The sequence below is a fragment of the Rhinolophus sinicus genome, chromosome 2 (genome assembly GCF_057876585.1).
Source record: "Rhinolophus sinicus isolate RSI-liver-muscle chromosome 2, RSI-T2T, whole genome shotgun sequence".
Classification (NCBI taxonomy): Eukaryota; Metazoa; Chordata; class Mammalia; order Chiroptera; family Rhinolophidae; genus Rhinolophus; species Rhinolophus sinicus.
Window position 1 is genome coordinate 12,524,970 of NC_142502.1, and position 21,671 is coordinate 12,546,640.

At 35.4% G+C, this 21,671-nt stretch overlaps 1 protein-coding gene across 1 annotated transcript; it reads right to left on the reverse strand.

The window, feature by feature from the left end:
• Nucleotides 1-12,584: 12,584 nt before the first annotated feature.
• Nucleotides 12,585-16,444, reverse strand: LOC141571803 (VIP peptides-like). The gene is made up of 5 exons (XM_088794055.1): nt 16,341-16,444; nt 15,426-15,515; nt 14,358-14,462; nt 13,486-13,611; nt 12,585-12,654 (listed from the first exon to the last, which is right to left on the reverse strand). The coding sequence occupies exons 1-5, from the start codon at nt 16,442-16,444 to the stop codon at nt 12,627-12,629; spliced, it is 453 nt and encodes a 150-aa protein (XP_088650181.1). The 3' UTR covers nt 12,585-12,626.
• Nucleotides 16,445-21,671: the final 5,227 nt, after the last annotated feature.

Consider the following 21,671-nt stretch of genomic DNA (forward strand, 5'->3'; position numbering starts at 1 on the left):
TTTCCATGATCACTGATACTGTGAGGACCAATGATTTGCAATTCGGCTTGTCTGAAATTCAGTGATATATCTGATTTTGGAGAATGCAGACTAACCATGGAGGTTTGCTTAGAGTTCAGAAGAAAATTCTGAAAGCACTATTCGTATCTTAGCATCAAGCCTACATGCCCAAATGGGGAAATTGTATTTCTATGTATCATTTTTAGCATCTGTAAATGTCACACACAGATCATTGTTTTTACTTCTATAACTTGCACATAGTGTATATTTAGTTAGATCTCTTAGATTTAGTTGAAAATCTCTGCAACCGTTAAGCGATCTATTTACACTAGCGAAAAAATATCTTTAGTTAATACGTGGGTTTTATCAACTCACCAAATACTTTTCTATCTTCTAAGTGATATGATAAGAGAGTGGGTTAATAATTCTTTATATCCTTTCAATATTGTTAAAGAAGCCAATGTTTATCTGTGCAGCCAAATTATTCTGCCAGAATTGTCAGGGTGCATACTGAGTCTTAAAACTGAATTTTAACATATTTAAGAGTTTTAAATCATGCTTTAATATAATTTAGCAATAATGAAGAGTATTGTTTTTCAGTTTTAAAAACATTTTTAAAACTTGTTTTGAAGTGCTCTGAATAAGTAAAGCAATTACCCATGATGTTACATATGCTATGCCTATTTCAGCTTTTGGTTTTTCCTTTGCTGGTTTATCCACATGTATATATAAGGGACATACAACTTGCCAAATTGTACTCTTACTAAACACCGTATTACATATATGTTTCCATGTTTCCATAGTTTTAAAATAGCTCTCAAGTTAGTGTAAATAATTAAACTTACTTTATACACTTTTCAATGCTTCTTTTAAACCTTCTTCTTAGTAATTTTGAATCATTGATTTTAATGTGTTCATTTGTTTGTCTTTTGCAATGATTAATTCAATCACCCTTTATTTTTTCCTAATGCTACAATTATGATTTAATATTTTTTATTCTGCTTTCAATTCTCGTCTAGAGATGATAAGGTATAACATCAAAACGATATGTCTTCCCGTAGCTCATTAATTAAATTCCAGCTCAGAAACCCCAATTATTTTAATCTTAAGCAAACTATTGCTTAAGGAGAAAGGATAAAATGACTTTGGAATGACAAATAACAATAATGGCATAGACATTTCCCTTGCAGTAACTTATAACCTTACATGCAATGGCAACTTCTAGCTCAAAGATTCTAGGTTTTTTAACACGAAGAAAAGTAAAATGTCAGTTAAGAAATATAGCTTATCAAGTGTGACCTGCGTGTCTAAGGCCTAATAGAAAGAAAATCTAACAGACAAAAAGAAATCTAGGGGGAATCTATATGATATTTCAAAACAATACCAGATAGCATACCAACAAAAATTTTACACCCTGTTACTCTACTCCATTCTTTTTTCTCCATGTTTCCATCTCCTGTCAAACCTCCTTATAAAAGACAAGTTTTTCACGTTCTTTCTACTTCCTCTCTAGTTTACCTGCTCTTACCTGCTCTTCAGTGTCACCACCTTGAATGATAGTATTTCTGCATTAGAAATGACTTCTAGGTACTCAATCATATCTCCTGCAAAAGGATTACACGCAGTAACTACACACAACCCAATGACAACTAAAGAAATCAACTCAAAATAATTTTCTTTCACTCTAAAAAAGGAAATACAATAAAACTAAAACTTTTGTCTATTTCTTGATATAATGAAAAGCTCTTAAAGATACATAAATGGTAGTGATTTATTAGGAATAATTTAGGAATCAAATATTTATTCTGCCTTTCTGTGTAAAAGGCATGTGAAGATAACATAATAGTTGATAAAGAGAAATTTCTTCCTTCTGAAATACTTCAAAGAAATGCAAAAAGAAAGAGATTATATGTAATAATTTCCCTGATGAAATATACCTCTAGGAAACATTCATCAATGGTTGTTAAAATCGTCACATGAAAGGCTGATAGGGAACCTTAGAGTGGATGTATCAGGTGGATCACACATAACCTCACAGAGGAATCCTAACATCACAGAGAGATGGAAACAACCAGACAGTATGTAACGCCTGATGTGATGCAGTAGGAAGGACACGCAACCTCCTAGGAAATATTCTTGCCAAAAAGAATGTGGTGACGCCTCGAGATCTAACTTCCCAGTTCATGGGAAATTCATGAAGTAAAAGAACATATTTAAACAATGCCATGGGATTGCTACCCAGCTTGTGGGGAATTGCAAATAATACCTGGAAAGAATAAATGGGGAAGGAAAATCATAGATTAGCAGGGACTGAAAGCTATATCAACTACACATAATGCATAAACTTTGTATCATGATGTGAACAAAATAAATTAAACAATACACCGATGACATAAACAGAGATGCTTGAATACTATCTAGACAAAATTTAATAGTACAAAATTTTCTCTTTAGGTGTGATAATAGTATTGTGGTTATATTTATTGATAAATTGCTACGTCTTAAAGACACACTCTTAAGAATTTACATATGAAAGTCTTTTGCCCATTTTTATAAATAGGGTTATTTGAGAATTTTTGATAATGAGTTGTAGAAGTTTGATATTTTACCAAAATTGAAAAAAAAAAATCTTAAAATTCATGTAGAACAACAAAAGACCAATAATAGCCAAGGTGAACTTGTAAAAGAAGAAAGCTGGAGGCATCACACTCCCAGACTTCAGAATAAATTATAAAGTTACAGTAATTAAAACAGTATGGTACTAGCATAAAGATAGATATAGACCAATGGAAAAGAATAGAGATCCCCGGAATAAGCCCATAAGTATGCAGTTAACTGATGGTTGAGAAAGGTAACAATAGGGGACAGATCGTCTCTTGAACTAATGGTGTTGGGAGAACTGAATATCCACATGCAAAACACAAAAATGACATTGACCCCTACTTTACACCATACACAAATATCAGCTCAAAATGGATGAAAGACTTAAATATAAGACCTGAAACTGTAAAATCCCTGGAAGGTTACATAGGGAAAGACATGCTTGACATATGAGTCAGCAATGAATTTCTGAATATAACACAAAAATCACAACATCAAAAGCAATAATAGAGAAGTGGGACTCCATCAAATAAAAAGGTTTTTTAAGAGCAACGGATGGAAAAGCAGCCTACAGAATTGTAACCAAATCCAAGTTTATATGCACAGTGAACAACAAAACCATCACTGAAGCAAGGGGTATGCAACAAAGAAAAGAGTTGAGTTCCAGAGGCAGCAAAATGAGGAGACAGGAGGAAAACTCAAATCTGTTTCCTCAAAGAGGAAAGCAGGAGGGTTTAAGGGGTTCAACAGGGAAATTCACGTGCAAAGGGAGAGCTATTGATTCTAAATCTGATAAGGGAAGTGAATGATTTGAGGTGGAGGGCAGGTCCCCAGGATTCCTGAGTCACTTCTGAGTTGCCTTGGCATCTAAGAAGTCATCTCTTGTGAGTGTAGACTTCTTGGAGCCTGAGGTTCTTCCTTCCTGTTATCTTTACATTCGGCCAGTCTCCTGATTCCTGCAGAACACAGGGATACTACCTTTCAATCACTCAAGCACAGCTTTGTTATCTATCATTATGTTTTCTGGAACTGACCTTTGCTTGCAAAAGCACATTAACTAGGATTATACCAAAAACCCAAAGCCTTCACTGGAATTAAGAACAAAGTTTCTACATTTTTATGCTTAACTTTAAATTTTAACCTTTTAGCTAAACTACGTTCTCAGAAGGAGAGAAAATTTTGTGAACTACATATCTGAAAAGGGATTAATTTCCAAAATATAACCACTGTTTCTGAAACATCACACACACACACACACACACACAAACACACACACACACACACAGACACACACCCCACAGTAAGTGTGAACCTTCTCAAAAAGTGGGATTTACATTTATACCTAAAATTCTCTGAGTTAATATGGTCCATATATGGTTATATCAACACAAATTTGTCATATTGTTATTCAGTTTCCAAATATTTTTCTAGTTAGAAACAACTTGGCAGTCACATCCCACAATTTGGTAAAACACAAACAATTTAAGAAATAAAATGTTTATTTTTCATTTTTTTAAATTATAGTGTTTCATCTTAATGTTTTAAAATAACATTACTATAATTGCCCCTGCATGGAACCAGCTTATGCTATCAATTATAATTGACCATTTTGTTTAACTCTGAAGGTATATTTTCAAGTTAACACTCCTCTAATTAGCTACATAAAGTGGAAATGGGAATCTTCTCAGTTCTATTCCATTACTCTTCACAACATGCACACAATTTCAGACTTACCCTTCTTTGATAAATTCTCGTTTTTGACACATGCCTGCTGCTCAAAACCTGTATCTCACTCATCTCTACTCAACTTTACTAGAATATGACTGAAGATTCTTTATCTGTATATTTAGGTAAGAAGAAAATGTCTGTGGAGTATACGAGGTCTGACACTTAAATTCTTGTACTTGTCAGCGTGCCCTTGCATTGGCAGCACTGTACAAACCACTTGGTCAGGTTTCATAATGTTGGCATATCAATGTCTCACAGCTGTTTGTATTTATGGGTGGTGGTGTCTTGCTGAGTGATGTTCATTTTTGTTATGTGCTTTGTGTGCCATTGTGAGAACTTCTGAGCTTGAATTAGAGCAAAGAACAAACGTTAAATTTATTGTTAAACTTGGCAAGAGTGGAAGTGAAATCAGGAACATGTAAGTCCAAGTTTATGGGAATAACTCCATGAAGAAAACGACAGTGCACAAATGGATTAAACGGTTTTCTAAGGGGAGAGCATACGTCACTGATGAAGACAGGTCAGGGTGCCCAGTAACAGGCAGAACTGACGAAAACATTGCAAAAGTTCTTGGAATTGTGCTTTGAAACCATCGGGTGATTGTGATAAACATAGCAGACCAAGGAAACATCCATGGAGAAACAGTTAGGAAAATCTTAACTGAAAATCTTGGCATGAGAAAGCTGTGTGCAAAAATGGTCCCAAAGGATCTCTTTCATCACGACAACGCACCAGCTCATGTGACACTGTCTGTGAGAGATTTTATAGACAGTACACAAGTAACTGTATTGGAACTCCCTCCCTACTCACCTGATCTGACTTCCAATGACTTGTTTCTTTACCCGAAGATAAAGGAAATATTGAGCGGAAACCACTTTGATGACATTCAGGACATCAAGGGTAGTTCGACATCAGATCTGAGCCCATTCCAGAAAAAGAGCTCCAAAATTGCTTTAAAGTCTGGACTAGGTGCTGGTATTGGGGCACAGCTTCCCAAGGGGAGTACTTTGAAGGTGAACATAGTGATATTCAGCAATGAGGTGTGTAGCACTTTTCTAGGATGAGTTCGCGACCTTAATTGTCAGACCTTGTAAACTGCGAGTAATGGCACATGTATTTATTTAGAAGTTAAGTTATAATATATGCAATGGGAACTTCTAGCTCAAATTGTCTAGGCTTTGTTACCATAAATGTAATTAAAATGTCAATTAAGAAATATAGCTTAACAAGTGTGACCTGGGTGTCTAAGGCCTAATGGAAAGAAAATCAAAGAGATAAAAAGAAATCTTGGGAAATAAACGCGTATATGAATTTTCTGTCACTGGAACAAATGAGATTAACATGTGGGTAAGACAAGAAGCAGAGCGATATGCCCTGGTGTGTGAAGCCACAAGTCTATAGGCAACAGAAGAGCCAGAGAGAAAGAAGCAAAATTATGAAACCAGAGCGAGTTTCCAAGAAAGAGAAAGAAAGAAAAAAAAAAGCACATTGTGTGGGGCAAAATGAGAAAAATTAAAGTACGAAAGGAGATTCATCTGGCTGGAGACTTATGTTACAAAAGGCAAAAGAGAAGCAACAAGGAAATGTTTTCTCTCTAGTAATGGAGGAGAGAAAGCTGTCAGCAGAGGATTATGAAAAGACAGATTCTTTTCATGTGTCTTTTCCTCTCTGTCCTTTCAAACAAGTGCACCTGCTCTCAGTTAATCAGAGAAGATACCATTTGAGATGGAGCCCGAAACAAGAATAGGCAAATAAATAATTGGAGTGTAGTTTTCTAAAATATAGATCTACTAAAATGTGCGGCTCCAAGAGTCTCAGGAATTCACAGATATTATTATAGAATTGTCTGTCTCTTATCTTTGAGATAGCTTGTAGAATAGAGTTTCTGTATCTGAAAACCAGAAACAGTGTGGTGTGTGTGTGTTTAATATTAAGACAATATATGTAATACATAGTTGTTATTTACTTATACACAGAAGAATATGTAACTCTGCTTATTAGATTGCATAGATTTAATTTAATTCTCACAAAGATGTTACAAAACTAAGTATTGGAATTTATCACCCCCAAAAGCTGTAAATATAAAATTGGTTAGGCTATCAGGAAATATTTTAAGAGTTAGTTTGCCGTGTTAGTAACTGATTATCAAGGAGCGTTTTGTGCCTTTCACAAAAGAATATGGTCTCAAACTGACAAATTCAACAAATTATTAATAATTAGATATTCTAGAACAGTTCAGATACTGTAGAATATGCATTTATTGAGGACTGAAATAGGCATGTAGCCAGATCTCACAAGAAGTATAATGTAGGAAAAGTAAAAATGACTTTTCTGATATTTCTTTGATTATGTTCTCCCATTGAGGTTCTCCTTTCTCTTACTCTCAAACTTCTGTTTATCAGATAGAAGTCTTCTTGTTTTGATGAGCCATGACTCATTTTTTATTTTTAAATTATCTCTAATACTGTAGGTAATTTGCTTGATTTTACATACAACACTTCTGTTAAATTTCATTTTCACTTAGGCAATTTTACAGTCCAAGAGCATTTTCTTTACTGTTCCTGCATCAAGTCCGTGTTTTACTTATGCAATATTTTCAGATTATCTTTAAGACTTTGTTTTTGTTCTTTGCCATTTCTTATTCAGCCATATTCATTTTTTTAAAAACTTGGCTCTTTCTTCAAGTTTTCCTCAAATACCTGGAGATCCTTGATTGTTCACTCATATTCAATATTTCTAATAGTACCTGCAACCATTAACTCTGGTCTGTTTGGAAAATTTATAAAAGAATGAAGAGAAAAAAGGAAGGATGGAAAAAAGGAAGGAAAGGAGGAAGGAAGGAAAAGAAAACAGAGAAAAAAGAAACTAGAATGTCTGAGGTCACTGTCTGTAGACAGTTATTGGTGGTCGTTTTCTTTTTAGGCTGTGCTGGAAGGGAGCCATTGTAACGATGGCTTCCCATCTCATTCGCAAAGAATAGTGAAGTTTTGCTATGACCTGTGATTTAACATGCAATCCCGTTCCTTAAAACTTCTCTGACGTTCTCTCTTACAATGTACTTAAATAATTCTCCATTCAGTCAAATTGATCTCCTCTCTGTTCCTTATAATATTAGGTAAGCCCCAAGCTCAGGGTTTTTGCATGTGGAATTCCTTCTGTCTAGAATGATCTTCCCATGGATACTCGAAGGTCATTCTTTCTGGGCTTTTGTTTTCAAGTACACCCTATGGTGAGGCCTACTCTTGGACCTCCATCTTAAATTTGAAACCTTTTGTTTTTTAACACTTAATATCTTCTTTCTGTGCAATAATTTTTGTCCTCAGAACTCATTATTTTCCAACAGAATATGTATTTTCTGTAACTATTTTCTTCTCATCTGTTTCCTTCAATGCAATGTAAGCTCTATGCAGACAGAATTTTGCATGTGTTTTGTTCAGTGTTGTATCACCAGAATATAGAACAGTGCTGAGCACATAGTAGTTTCCTTATAAATACTTGTTTAAAAAACCAGTATGGGATTTTTATTTTTCACAGCCCCAGCTTATAAATTTGTGAACGAAGACTTCTTCCTTGGAAGACTTTTTTTACTTGTATTACAAAACTGCACACTTTCTTATTTTTATCCTTTCACTAGCTCTTTCTTTCATTCCTTTTTACCCCAGTTTTCCTTAACATCCCAGCCTATTAATGATGGAGAACCTCAGTGTGATTGGCTGAACTGTGTCCCCCCAAATTCAATTGGTGAACTCCTAAAACCGAGTACCTCAGAATGTGGCCTTATTTGGAGACAGGTGTTTTTTTACAGGGGAAACTGAATTGAAATGGTCATTAGCATTGGCCCTGATCCATTATGCCAAGTGTCCTCCTGAAAAGGGGAAATTGGAGACAAACACATGTTCACACAAGCACACACACATACACAAACAGAGACAACAACATGTGAAGTTTAAGGCAGAGCGTGGTGATGCTTCCACAGGTCAAGAATTGCCAGCAAAATACCAGAAGCCAGGGAAGGGCATGGGTCAGATAGTCCTTCTTAGTCGTCAGAAGGGTAGAACACTGATTTTGGACATCTGCTTCCGAACTGAGAGAAAATAACTTCTGATATTTGAGACCCCATTCTGTGGTCCTTTGTTGTGGCAGCCGAGTGAATGAACATACCCAGGGATCACGTGTTGAGATGCTTTGTCAGCTACATTTGGTCCTAAGGTAATTTCATGATTGTACCTTTAAATCTCATCTATATACTGAAGTCTCTCAACTGTGTCTTCAGCACAGCATCTCCTCAGGACTCCTCAGGTGTGTCTCCAACTCTATTCAGCATCAGCTTTGAAATGTCCAAATCTGAGCTCCTCATCCTGTGCTGGAAGCTCCTTCCTCCCATCGTGTCCATCCTTCAAGTTGCTCAGGTGATTTACCTGGAAACATTCTGGACTTTGCTCTTTCATATCCTCAATCTATAAGCAAACAATGTGACTCACTCTCAAGACGTATTCAGACTCCACTGCTCCCCACCTGCGCTGTCTGTGCCCTGGTAGCCACCGTCGTGTTTCACCTGATTCGTGGCAGTAGCCTCCTCGTTTGTCTCCGTGTTTCCATCCCTAGCACCCCTCCAGCCCTTCACCCTATTCCCAGTGTAGCAGCCTGAATGACCGTATAAAAAAGAGTTTAGAGAATGTCACATTCTTGTCCCAAACTCCGTACCATCTCCTCATCTCAGTCCTCGACTCTTCCATAGCCTCTGAGGCCCCACAAGGTCTGGTCCTTGGTGACCTCTCTCACCTCATCTCCTGCTCAGCCCTTTCCAGTGCACACGGCTCTGGCCGCACTGCCCTCCTTGCTGTATAGATACGCCAGGACCCTTTCTCACTGGAACTTGCTGTTCCCTCTGCCCAGAACCCTACTCTCAGATATCTACATGGCACATCAGAGGCATTCAATGTACAGTTCTTGAAAGTATAGGAAACAAGTTGAATACCATTTACATTAATAAAATAAAATTGCTTACATTGACAGTCAAATGCCACTACTACTAAGCCCCCATTGCATCTTTATAAATTTCTTTTGTGTAAATAGCATCTCGAAGTTTTTTGTTCTCCCTGCAGTGTTTTGTATACAAAGTTCACTTAAATATGTAATAATGTTGAAATTAGGTATTAAAAATGATATAATTAGTCTACTTCACCTCAACTTGTGGCAACCACTTAGCAATTACTTGTAGTTCTGCACTCTCCTTATGTAGCCATCCTTTCTAATTGTAGGAAAGGAAAATGAGCGAAGCTTTGCCTGTGATGATATTGATTCTTCATTAATGGTTGGGATCTGTCTGATTCCCACTTGCTCTTTCATTTCTATAAGCCTATTTAGTAAGAATTTAAATTTATAGCTTGAATTTTAAAAAGAAAACATCTTCACATAAAAATATGTGCGTTAGGAAGTTCTCTCTTATTTAAGTCACTGTTATTTTAGGACTCACACATAATAAAACATTCAGATAGTCCTACCTTACATATCAAAAAGACCTATCTAGTGCATACAACTTTAGTGCTAAAACAAGGTAATGCCATTTCCTTTAAATTAATCAAAACAATAGAAATTACTTGCAATGACAATCAACGGTCTTTATTTTCTATATATAATTTCATGGAATCATTTTCGGAAAATAGTTGTGTCTCCAAATGTACTTTCATTGATGGAGGCTGATATGAGCAAACATTTTTGAGTGATTATGTGAAAAAATATTACTGAAAAACAAATGCTCTACTCAGTTTACATCCTACACATACTTAACACAAGTATAAAAGAGAAGTCCAGTCAGAAGCAGAGGCCATTCTCTTTCATTGCAACACTACATCAGAAGAGAGCCTTTGGCAGTTAGAGATCCAAATTCAAGAGACTGTTAATCCCATTCAAAGTAAAGTTTGCCTGCTGATGTGGGAATGCATAACATTTTTTGAAAATCTTTTTTGAAGGAAGAATTTTTATTTTGTTCATATTCTCTTAGACAATTTGAGGTTTACGTAACACAGCATTCCATCTGCTTAATATTCAAATTTGGAGACAATGATTATGTGCTCCACTCTTCTGAGCAGAGCATGTTTGTTTCCCCAAAAATAAGACCAGGTCTGCTATTAATTTTTGCTCCAAAAGATGCATTAGGGCTTATGTTCAAGGGATGTCATCCTAAAAAATCATGCTAAGGCTTATTTCTGGGTAGGTCTTATTTTCGGGGAAACATGGTATACTCTATAAATAAATACGTCAGTTTTGCTCTCTTACTACCTACCCTTCCATTAGGCCTCGTATAATTGGAATTAAATTGATGTTTACGTAACATTAACATATTTTGTAAGAAAAGATACACAGCCTCGAGTATTTGAGAATTTTCATGAGTTAAAGACAAATTTAAGAACTCTTAAATAATATTTGCAATGTAAGCAACAGTTGTTATGTTGGAATAAAATATCTCACAACATGACCAGCACAGTATTTTATTTGGTTTTGATATTGAAGATGATTATTGAATTATTTATGCAAAAATCAAAGTATAATTACTTCACCTAGTCATTTCTCTTCAAAAATTCTGAAAAAGAAAGAATTGGTATGTAAGTATAAAAATATAATTTTTTAGCGTATTAGTTTCATTCACTTTTCCACTCCCTTGATACACATCAGTTTCTCTTTCCCCTGTCAACAGCCAATGAGAGGAGATTGTGTTCTGTATTATCAAGAGGGCATCTTCCAAAGCATTGTTTGTCACAAATGGAACTACAATGAGAAAGGGCTCTCTCGTGAGTGATTAACAGTCACCCATTTGTAATTTTCACAAATGGTGGAGCCACAAGTTTTTCTGTCAAAATAATTTATTCAGTGCTACCCATTCAAAAAAGAAACAGAGGGTGGAATCTCATCAATGACCAAACAACTAATAAACCCGAGTGATTTATCTTCCTTAATGTTCTAGTGTGTATTTTATTTCTTAATTTACTGGAGAAGACTCCCTCTTATACACATTTTTTCAAGAAGCTACGTGAGACTATGTAGCTTTTTGAGCAAAGGCACTCATTTCTCTGAAATATCCTTTTATAAGAAAGAATGGGCAGGTGCAGAGCCCCCAACCCTGTATCTCTGCTAGAGGAGAAGTGGTAATCAGTGGGCAGAAACAACCAATGGCGCAGGTGTCTTCCCAGACACCCTGTCCACTCTTGAGGAATCTAATGAAAACCTAAGATATTTGCTCCAGGAACTGAAGAAAGACCATGAATTTTCTTCAGTCAAAGCTCGTCCAGTTTAATCTATCTGACCTAGTCAGAGGTTGGAGTCTACCCTACCTTCAGGTTTTACAAATAAAGTTTTATTGTAACACACCCATTCCCTTTCATTTTACATACTGTCTGTGTCAACTGTCACAATATTACACCAGAGCTGAGTAGTTGCAATGGAAACCATAAGCCACAACCAAAAATATTTACTGCATAGCCTTTAAAGAAATTTAATACAGCCTCTAATACAGTGATGACTAAAAACTTGTGAAGTCTCATAAACATGTTTTATGGGCTAATGTCAACCTTAAAGTAACTCAGGTTACAAATATGTTTTGTATCCATGTACACATATAACAACTGTGATAACAACTTAATCAGTTAACAAACGAAAAAACCTATTTGTGTTTTCACAACTCAAAACACATTTTACAGTGACTGTCATTGGAGTCATAGTACCTACATTCACTTTATCGGTAAAATAACCTAAATTGGACTTTTGCAGCAGGAAGTTTGCTGTATTTAGGAATAAAATTAGACCCAGAGTGCCTTGGTATTTTCACAATAACGAGTCACGCTGTAATTTGTTTGTGTTTCCTGTACTTCAGCGAGGTGCTAGCCGTCGATTGTGGGACTAAATCTTCAATTAACAAAAGCAGCATGGCTGGATTCTCCAAAGAAAGCCAGTGTTTCTCATTAGTGTGTGTCAGTCTCCACTGTGTTACATGTTGACAGAATGATGGGAATATGACTGAGCAAACTAGGAGATACTAAACTGTTTAATTCTTCTTAGCTTTCTCTGTTAGGTGATCACCACCCTGCATGAATTGGTTTAAGCTGTCTACTGGCTTGGAGTTGTTCAGGTAGAAGTATCTTTCTTAGGTGAGTTCTCATTGTGAGAACTCTTAAGATGTATCTCATTAAGTAACTCTTACCTACTTAAATAACTGAATGATTGCTGTAAGAATAAAATAAGAACACAGGTATACCCACCACTGGGGAGTTGTCATCAGCTTTGCTCCAAAGAACTTTTCATCATCTCTCTGAAGGTTTTTCCTTATACCTGCCAATCAGAAAGAGACATTATGCATGTTAAGGCTCTTCGATGAGAAAGCATCTAAAGAAGAGATAGTGTGTAACCTACTCTATTATCTGTGTTCTGCAAAGTGTTCTGAGGGCTAAATAATTATGTTCTAGGTTAGTTATCATCTATGAATTGTTCTTCAACCTTAAAGCAGCTATAACTGTTCTTACCCAATATAATCGGGGGGGGAAAGTGACTCATCTTGTCTGAACTCACCCAACCAGGATTGTGCTTAGTACTCACCATCTAAACAAAAATAATTGGAATAAAAAGAGAGATCACCCCACTTCCTGTTATTGTTCTCCAATATCTATCACCACAGAGAGACACAGGTTTTACAGGATCTGAACAGTCAAAAGAACTCAAGGCTGAATTTAGTAAAATCAGGTTTGACTATGCACATAAAGGGAGTTCCATGTGATACCTAATTGCTAATTGATTTGCTCCATGTTTTAAATGTCAGCACTTTGATAAAAACCTGTTTCCAAATTCAGACTACATACCTCTAACTCATCATTTTTAACTCTAGAGGCACAATAGAATCTGCTGGGGGGACCCAGAAAATACCAATGTCTACGGCCATACACCTAGAGGCACTAATCTTCTGGCCATGAGTTTTGGGGAAGGCCAGACATCAGTATTTTAACATTTCTCCAGGGAGCCTAATGGCAGCCAAGGTGGAAAATCACCGCTTTACAGAGTGTAGATAGATAGTGAGGCCGAGAGACAGATAAGACTCCATTATGTAGAGCTCCTATTTTTGAAAGTCATTTATAATTTCTAATTTTACCAAGTTTTCTCTTTCTTTACCTATCACCAAGAACTTTCTTCAAATAATTTCTCATTGCTATTATTTTTCTGTGGCGGGAGTATAGGTCAGTGAAAATTCCATCCGAATGACGTTTCGTTGTGCCGTTGTCCTCTGAGATGTTATTGCTATGAAATGTGAGGAAACAGAAATCAGTGAATTTTAACAAGAAATGGTAAATAGAACAAAGTTCCAAATATTTTGGAGTCAGATAAAAACGAATTCCAACACCCATCTATCTTCCATGAACATGCTGAAAGAAAAATACACCTAAACCTAAAATAGAGGAATAGGAATAATCCAACACATTTTGGCATTTTCTGGGAATGTGTTAAAACACTTTCTGTAGTAAATGAGCAAATACTTTACAAAATAACATAAATGGGTGAATATTTGAAGTTGTGCTCTGCCTTTAGGAAGAAATTTCTTAAAAATAAGTGCTTTTTAAAAAGCTATTCTTCCTAAGCAGTACCTAGTAAATATTCAGCGATTGTCCAGTTAAAGAAAGAATCTTCCCATGTTTGGTTTGAGCAAGAAGATAAAAAACAGGTACTATGGATAATGCTAAAATTTGCTTCAGTTTATACTATGTCTTATTTTTAGTGCGTCTGCTTTAGTTGGATTGCACATTCACAAATGATTGCTCTTTACTAAAATAGGTGTCTCTGAACCAGTGAGTGTGATATTACAAGAAAGCCTGATTTTCTAATGCATGGGCCTGGTATATTTTATTAGAGAATATAAATTAATTTTGAATTGTATATTATCAAGAGTTATGAATTTAGAACAAAGGAAATAAATTGTAAACATTCACAATATAGTTTGCAGATTAAATAAATATCACTTGTTGAAAAAAATAATATATTCCCTTTACCTATCTCGTTTTCCAATAAAGGACTCAACATGTCTTTTGGCGGGAAGTTGACCCAAGAGTCTTTTATAGTCACTGGTTAAAATTTCTTCAGCATGTCTGGCATTCCTAAAACAAAGAAGAAAGAACCACCATTATTTTTAAAAATGTTTTCTAAAATATTATTTTGACTCAATGAATAAGAAAGAAACTAATCAGCTTATTATGAAAGTTTCTAGTGTGAGCTAAAGTCCGGAAGGATTTCTTAATAACCTAAGAAAAGATATTTTCTTGTGATATATATAAAGATATTTTCTAGTTTGGCAGCCCAAAATGTTGAAAAATTAATGAAACTGGCTCTTTTAGAATTATGCTTCATAATAAATGCTCACTGATGTAATCTTTCAAACTAAATCTTCTCTGAGAAACATCAGTGGGAGGAATATGTTTAAATTAATTCTTATCTTTGATTGATTGATTGATTCCTAATGCTTTATTCATGTACCATGAGAAAGGACATATAAGAAAAAACTATCCTGATTTTAAGATAAACACTCTTATGCCTTTTGCTCTTTCTTCTCCAGAAATATTAGCAAATAAAATCTTAAACTGGAGAGGATCTTAGGGCCTATTAACCAACTTATCTGTCCTAATGAGACAGCTTTCAGTTTTTGTCTTCAGTATAGTGCTATTCTGTGTCTAATGTAATGCTGCTTTTGACAAGTGGTTCTGTGAATGAGTAGCTGTTATTATTAGGCATCTTTCCTTCACATAGATGTAGAACTCTTGCCTTAGAACTTCCTCTATCATGGAATCCTAAATACTGAGGTTTTACTAGAATCGGTACAATGTTGATGTTGACAATTTGTGCAACAGAAAGTAAGTGAGTGATTGGCTCATCCTGGCCTGTTGCTACCTCTGCACATGAACATCATGGACAGCTGCAAGAGCTGCAGTGAGTCACGCTGGAGGAAGCCATGACACGTGGAAACCTGCAGTGTTATGCTGCAGGAATAGCTTCATGGAGACCCAGAAATGAAAGATTCATAGAGATACATTTTCTAAAATGAAGCTCAATAAAAATAAACTCACCTGTCATTTTCAGCAAATGCGCTGGGCGAGGTGTCAGTGTCTAATGTTAGTATAGCTTGGTCAAGTACATTTGCTCCTTCAAATGGTATTCTGTCACCCAATATGTTAGGAAAAAGACAATAGAAGTAGAATACATTTCTTTCTCAGAAGGCGGCACTTTCGATTTTACAAGCATTAGAAATAAAACACTTAGAATCTTGGGAAGTATCACCCATTTAAAAAATATGGATAGCATAATTGACAATGGCTTGTATGGTTTATGAGAGTATTAATAGTAAAATTTTGGTTACTCCCATAATATACATACCATACGACTTTCACAAGATGTGTGTCGTAAGCATAAGAGATAATCAGGTCAGCCCTACCTGAGCATTAAGCAAAGTACACTTCCTTCGTAATGTCTTTGCTTTGCAAAGTTAAATTCCACAAGAAGAAAGATTTTAACAAAATAGAAACTTTGAAGCATTTTTAATATTCAATATGAAAACTGGAAGTAATTTGTATATTTGTTGATATTTACCATCATTTGGTTCAAATATTTCTCAAGAGCTGAGTATTAACTCCTTTTCTTCCTCTAATTGTCAAAAAGTTACTTCAAAATTCTCTTTGATGTGATATATTTCTTTGTATTGATCAAGTCCAAAGAATCTTTCTATGTTTGTATAGTTACTCAGGTTCAATGAATTTTGTGGGGTCTTCGGGTTTCTAATCTTACGTATTAATATGATTTTAGTAAGAGATGTACAAAAGAACAATCATCTTGACATGGTGGGGAAAATATTGCAAAACATATCAACCAAATATTTAAATAAATAATACAAATTTGCAAAAATTGAGTTGTTCAAACTAACAGAAAGAAATTTTCAGGTAGATAAACATGGAATTGTCAACTGTCTGAATTGAAAGAGAACTTACTTCAGAAAAGGTGCTTCGAAAAGAGGCCAAGCCAGCATTTGTGAGAAGAGCACGCTGAATAGTGTCAGGCGCACAAGGAGCTGGGGCTTCCTTCGGGTTTCCATCTCTGCATCGCAAAAGGGAGAGAGTCACATCAGATTTTTCAACCACAATGTCTCCAGACAGGTAATTTTTTAAAAAAAAAAATTATTGAGGTAACATTTGATAATAACATTATGTGAATTTCAGGTGTCCAGTTCTCTAACACATCATTTATATATTCTGTGCTCACCACCCAAAGTCTAGTCTCAGTCTGTCACCATATATTTCACCCCTTTACCCCTCTTCTTCCTCCCCCATGTCCTTTAGCCTCTGGTAACCACCATACTGTTGCCTACATCTATGACTTTCCTTTTATTATTGTCCATTTGTTGCTTTCTGTTTTATGTCCCACATATGAGTGAAATCTTATGGTTCTGGTCCTTTCCTCTCTGACTCTTTTCACTGAGCATGATACTCTAAAGATCTGTCCATGTTTTTAAAAAGGGCAATATTTAATGATTTTTAATGACAGAGTAGTATTCCATTTTACCTATGTACCACAGCTTCTTTATCCAATCAACTCTCACAGGACACTTAGGTTGTCTCTGTATGTTTGCCACCATTAATAATGCAGCAATGAAATTACAGGTACATATATATTTATAAATAAGTGTTTTCAATTTTGGGGTGATAGATATACAGGAATCCTGAGTGTCTAGCAGAAATTTCTAAACCTTATTGCAGAGTTTAGAAAATAATTTTCATCTGCTAGAAAGAGTTAAACGCATTATGATTCCTTTTAAAATCAAGAAGATTTCTCTCGGTGACAAAGGCTTGAATAAAAATTAGGATCCCTTTCACCTGCTGGTGATGTCTCACCAGGCACATAGTTGGCACAAGTACATCCTAAATGCCATATTCATATGGTGCTAGAAGTACCCGCAGGGGACTTATCCTTATTACATAGTTGTGGCATTCAAGTTTAGTATCTTTTCAAATAGTTTCAAAAAAACGGATTGTTATTCTACTGTAAATTTTGCATCTGATTAATATAAAACTGAGGTATGTCTATTAGCATAAAAATTGTATTTTATATATATTTCTTTTTCAATGTTTTGTAGATCTTACTGGAAACTCATTTCCTTACATATGGGCTTGAACAATTTAGCTCAATTAATAGTGAATATTAATACCAAAAAAAAAAATCATTGAACCACATATTACCATTGAAATAATTTTTGCCACAGATAGAAAACTATTGTGGGGACAGAGCCAGGAGTGCAGTTTCCAGGCTCTTGTCCTCATGTGGAAAGGTTCTCACTCGGGTAGTAAATGGCCATCAACTATGATTGGATGGCCATCAGCTGTGGCTAGTTGGCCGTCAGCTGTAACTAGTGAGCCATTGGCCACTAATATAACTGCCATGGCTGCACTAGCAGCAAATGGGGGCTAGCAAAAAGATGGTGGTCGAGCTAGCAAGAGCGATTGCATTTAGCACGGAGGATTGCAGCTAGCAAGTGAGGTTGGTTGGCAGACAGAAGTGGATGGCAGGTTGCGGATAGTGTGGCTCCTGCTTCCTCTGTCTCCAACCCAGCCGCCAACGAGAATATAGTGGAATGACTCCCCTATCTATGGCTCCGTGGGTGTTCCTTTTTGGCCTCTCCATATCCTAACTTCTTATGTGGGGAGCAGGAGCTGAGGCCCCGTATGACACTGCATGACAACTATATTTAAAATAGAATGTGTTTTTAAACCTAATCCACATGTACATTATATTTCCAAATAGTTTCTAGGTAGACAATTAAATGTTCAAGGCTGTTTCTTTCTGTGTCTATAAAAATCATGGCATTTCAACTTAAAGTGAAACATAAATGTTCATTAGGTTCACATAATCAAAAATTGACATAGAAAGAAGAAAACTTAAAAAATGAGTTGAAAACTTCAAAAATATGTATACCCAAGGGTCCCTTCAGTCAAAAATTTATATTCACACAAAAAACGAAAATAAAATCCTACATGAAAACATACTTTAAAAAAAAGTTAATATTGAGTAAAAGAGCAAACAGGGAAAGCATCTGCCAACACAAATAATTCAGAGAAGCCCTTTACGTGTGGGGGGGTGAGACATTTCTGTACTTACTCTCTGACCTGGGAAGATTGTCTTTGGCTCCACCAGTTCTCTGCCCTCAGAACTGAACCAGAACCTCGTCCTGGCTAAGGGTTTGTATTATTGCCAGCAGTTGCTTTGCACTCTACCCTGACCAGCATTTCAAGGCCCCTCATTTTATAGGGTTGTGCTTAGGGCTGAGCAATCACAAAGCTCTCTGAAATACGTCACAGCTGTGCTCCCACGGGATGAATAGGACTAGAGGTTCTTGTTCAATTGTCCTTATATCTGATTTATATATTTATGGTGAGTGACTTAAGATGTAACAGATAAAGCAGAGAGTTTCTTTTCTTTAAATTAAAAAAGGTACTAAGTTTCATGTGAAATGTTTTAATCTTTAATCAGCAATAATGATACAGGAGAATGAATAGTGTTATAGCCAGGACACTGGGCTTCATTCAGAAAATAAGAACGTTATGTAAAGGAATAGATTAGAAAGCAAAAAACACTTATGACTGTGATGCTAGGAAATATGTAATTCTCTTTTGTTATAAAACATGAAATATCCTAATGCCATTTGTTTCTGTCTTTTTCTGTCTGACTTATTTCACTTAATATGATATTCTCTAGGTCCCTCCAAGTCATTGCAAATGGTGATGTTTCAATCTTCTTTATGGCCAAGTAATACTCTGTTGTATAAATATGCCACAAATTCTTTACCAACCATCTATCGATGGGTATTTCAGTTGTTTACATATCTTGGCTGTTGTGAATAGCTCTGCACGAAACATAGGGGTGCATATACATTTTCAAATTAGTTTTGGATTTCTTTGGATAGATACCCAGGAGTTGAATTACTGGGTCATAAGGTAGTTCTATTTTTAAATTTTTGAGATACCTCCATCCTTATTCCATAGTGGCTGCACCAATCTGCAATCCCACCAGCAGTGCACGCGGGATCCCTTTTCTCCACATCCTTACCAGCAGTGCACGCGGGATCCCTTTTCTCCACATCCTTGCCAGCACTGGTTGTTTGTTGAATTATTGATGAGACCATTCTGACCAGGGTGAGGTGGTATCCCACTGTGGTTTTTATTTGCATTTCTCTAATGATTAGTGAGGTAGAGCATTTTTTCATAAGTCTGTAGGCCATCTGTATGTCCTCTTCAGAGAAATCTATCTTCGCATCCACACCCTATTTTTTAATTGGGTTGTTTGTTTTTGTATTGTTGAGTTGTATGATTTCTCTATAGATATTTGATATTAACCTCTTATCAGATGTACCATTGGCAAATATCCTTTCCCATTCTGTACCATGTTTTTTTGGTGTCTTTTTCTTTTTTTTTTTTTTTTTTTTGATGGTTTCCTTTGCTATGAAAAAACTTTTTTAGTTTGATGTAATCCCACATGTATATTTCTTCTTTTGCTTCCCTTGTCAAGGGGATATGTAAGTTAGAATATCACTAAGGGTAATATCTACAAATTTACTCCCTATATTTTCTCCTAGTACTTTTATTGTTTCAGGTCTTCCATTTAAGGGTTCACTCCATTTTGAACTTACTTTTGTATATGGTGTAAGAAGGTGGTCCAGCTTCTTTTTTTTCATTGTGTCTGTCCAATTTTCCCAGTACCATTTATTAAATAGAATGTCTTTACCCCACATCAGTTCTTGCTTTCGTTAGTATATATTGAATGACCATATAGGCATGGATTTATTCCTAAGCTCTCCATTCTCTTCCGTTCATCTATGTGTCTGGTTTTATGTCAATACCATGCTTTTTGGGTTACTATACCTTTGTAGTATGATGTGATGTAGGGTAGCATGGTACCTCCCACTTTGTTCTAGTTCTCAAGATTGCCATAGCTATTTGGGGTCTTTTATTGTTCCATATAAATTTTAGGATTATATTTTCTAATTCTGTTATAAATGTTATTGGTGCCTGACACATCCCAGGGGCTCAGGATCTGTGTTATGTAACTGGGAGACTGGGATGGTGCTCCTTTCAACTGTATTTGCTTTGGACATCAAATCTTTCTACATTTTTTAAAAAATTCTTTTGGTGTAATGTCCAATACTTCTTTCCAATCTTCAAATCTGAGTTTTCTTATAGGATGATTTTTCCAAGTTTTACCAATTTTATCTTTTTAAAAAAATTCTCTGCCATGTCCATAGTTTGTTTTTTTTAGAGTTAGTCTCACTAAACAATAAATGAGCTGCTTTTTAGTTCCTCAAAGAAATAATGGGCATACATTATCCCCTGGCTAATGTTTGATTAGTATATTGGTGACTATTTTAACCTCATTAAACATTGGTCCAAGCTAGTGAAATCCTTGTAAAAGTATATTTTCACAAAGGAAAAAGAAATGTTTTCTAAAAAGTAAATGATTCATCACTCTTTTAGAATGTCTTTTCTCACCCGTCTAAACTTGTGTTTCTAGCTCTCTTTCTGTATTTTTCTTTCATAGTATTTTCTACACTGAAATCAAATGATCAATTGATCTAACTGTGTCTCCTACTGGAACTAACTCTTATGCATTATTATATCTCCAGCACCTAGTACATTATAAGTCCCTGTTAATGTTTGCTGAGCAGAATGAAATGAATGATTTGTATGGGAAAAATGAAAAGGTTTTTATTTTTCTTTCGTTTGGTATTATTTAATACTATTGTTGCATCTTCTGTGTTTCTAAGGCTGAAACAAAAGAAGGAGAAAAAATATGGAATGGTCTTACATAAAAAACTCCCAGTCATTGGTTTCAATTTATAAAGTCTTTGGAGTTGTATTTATTGAACTCATAGGACAAGGTGTTTGCAGACTTTGAAGAGAAGTATATCATCAAATTTGTGGTTATACCTAAACTGCATCAACAGCTGGCAAACTATAACCCATGAACCAAATCCAATCTATCATCTGTCTCATCTATTCTGAAAGATAAGAATGGTTTTTACAATATAACTGGTCATAATATATATACATATATATTATATTGTATTATTTTATATTATATTATATTATATAATATTATATATGAAAGATAACAATAGTTTTTATAATATTAGAATGCTTTTTACAATATAATATAACATAACCAGTTATATTGTAAAAACCATTATTTCAGAGTATATATAGTGGCACACATATATATATGTATATATAGTGGCATATAAAAATGATATTAAATTTAAGTTTTAATGTCCATAA

Coding starts and splice junctions, on each gene's coding strand:
- LOC141571803 (XM_088794055.1), bottom strand. CDS start 16,444: ATGGAAACCCGAAGGAAGCCCCAGCTCCTTGTGCGCCTGACACTATTC. Junction 15,516..16,340: donor TTCGAAGCACCTTTTCTGAA/GTAAGTTCTCTT, acceptor ATTGGGTGACAG/AATACCATTTGAAGGAGCAA. Junction 13,612..14,357: donor TTTATTGGAAAACGAGATAG/GTAAAGGGAATA, acceptor CACATTTCATAG/CAATAACATCTCAGAGGACA.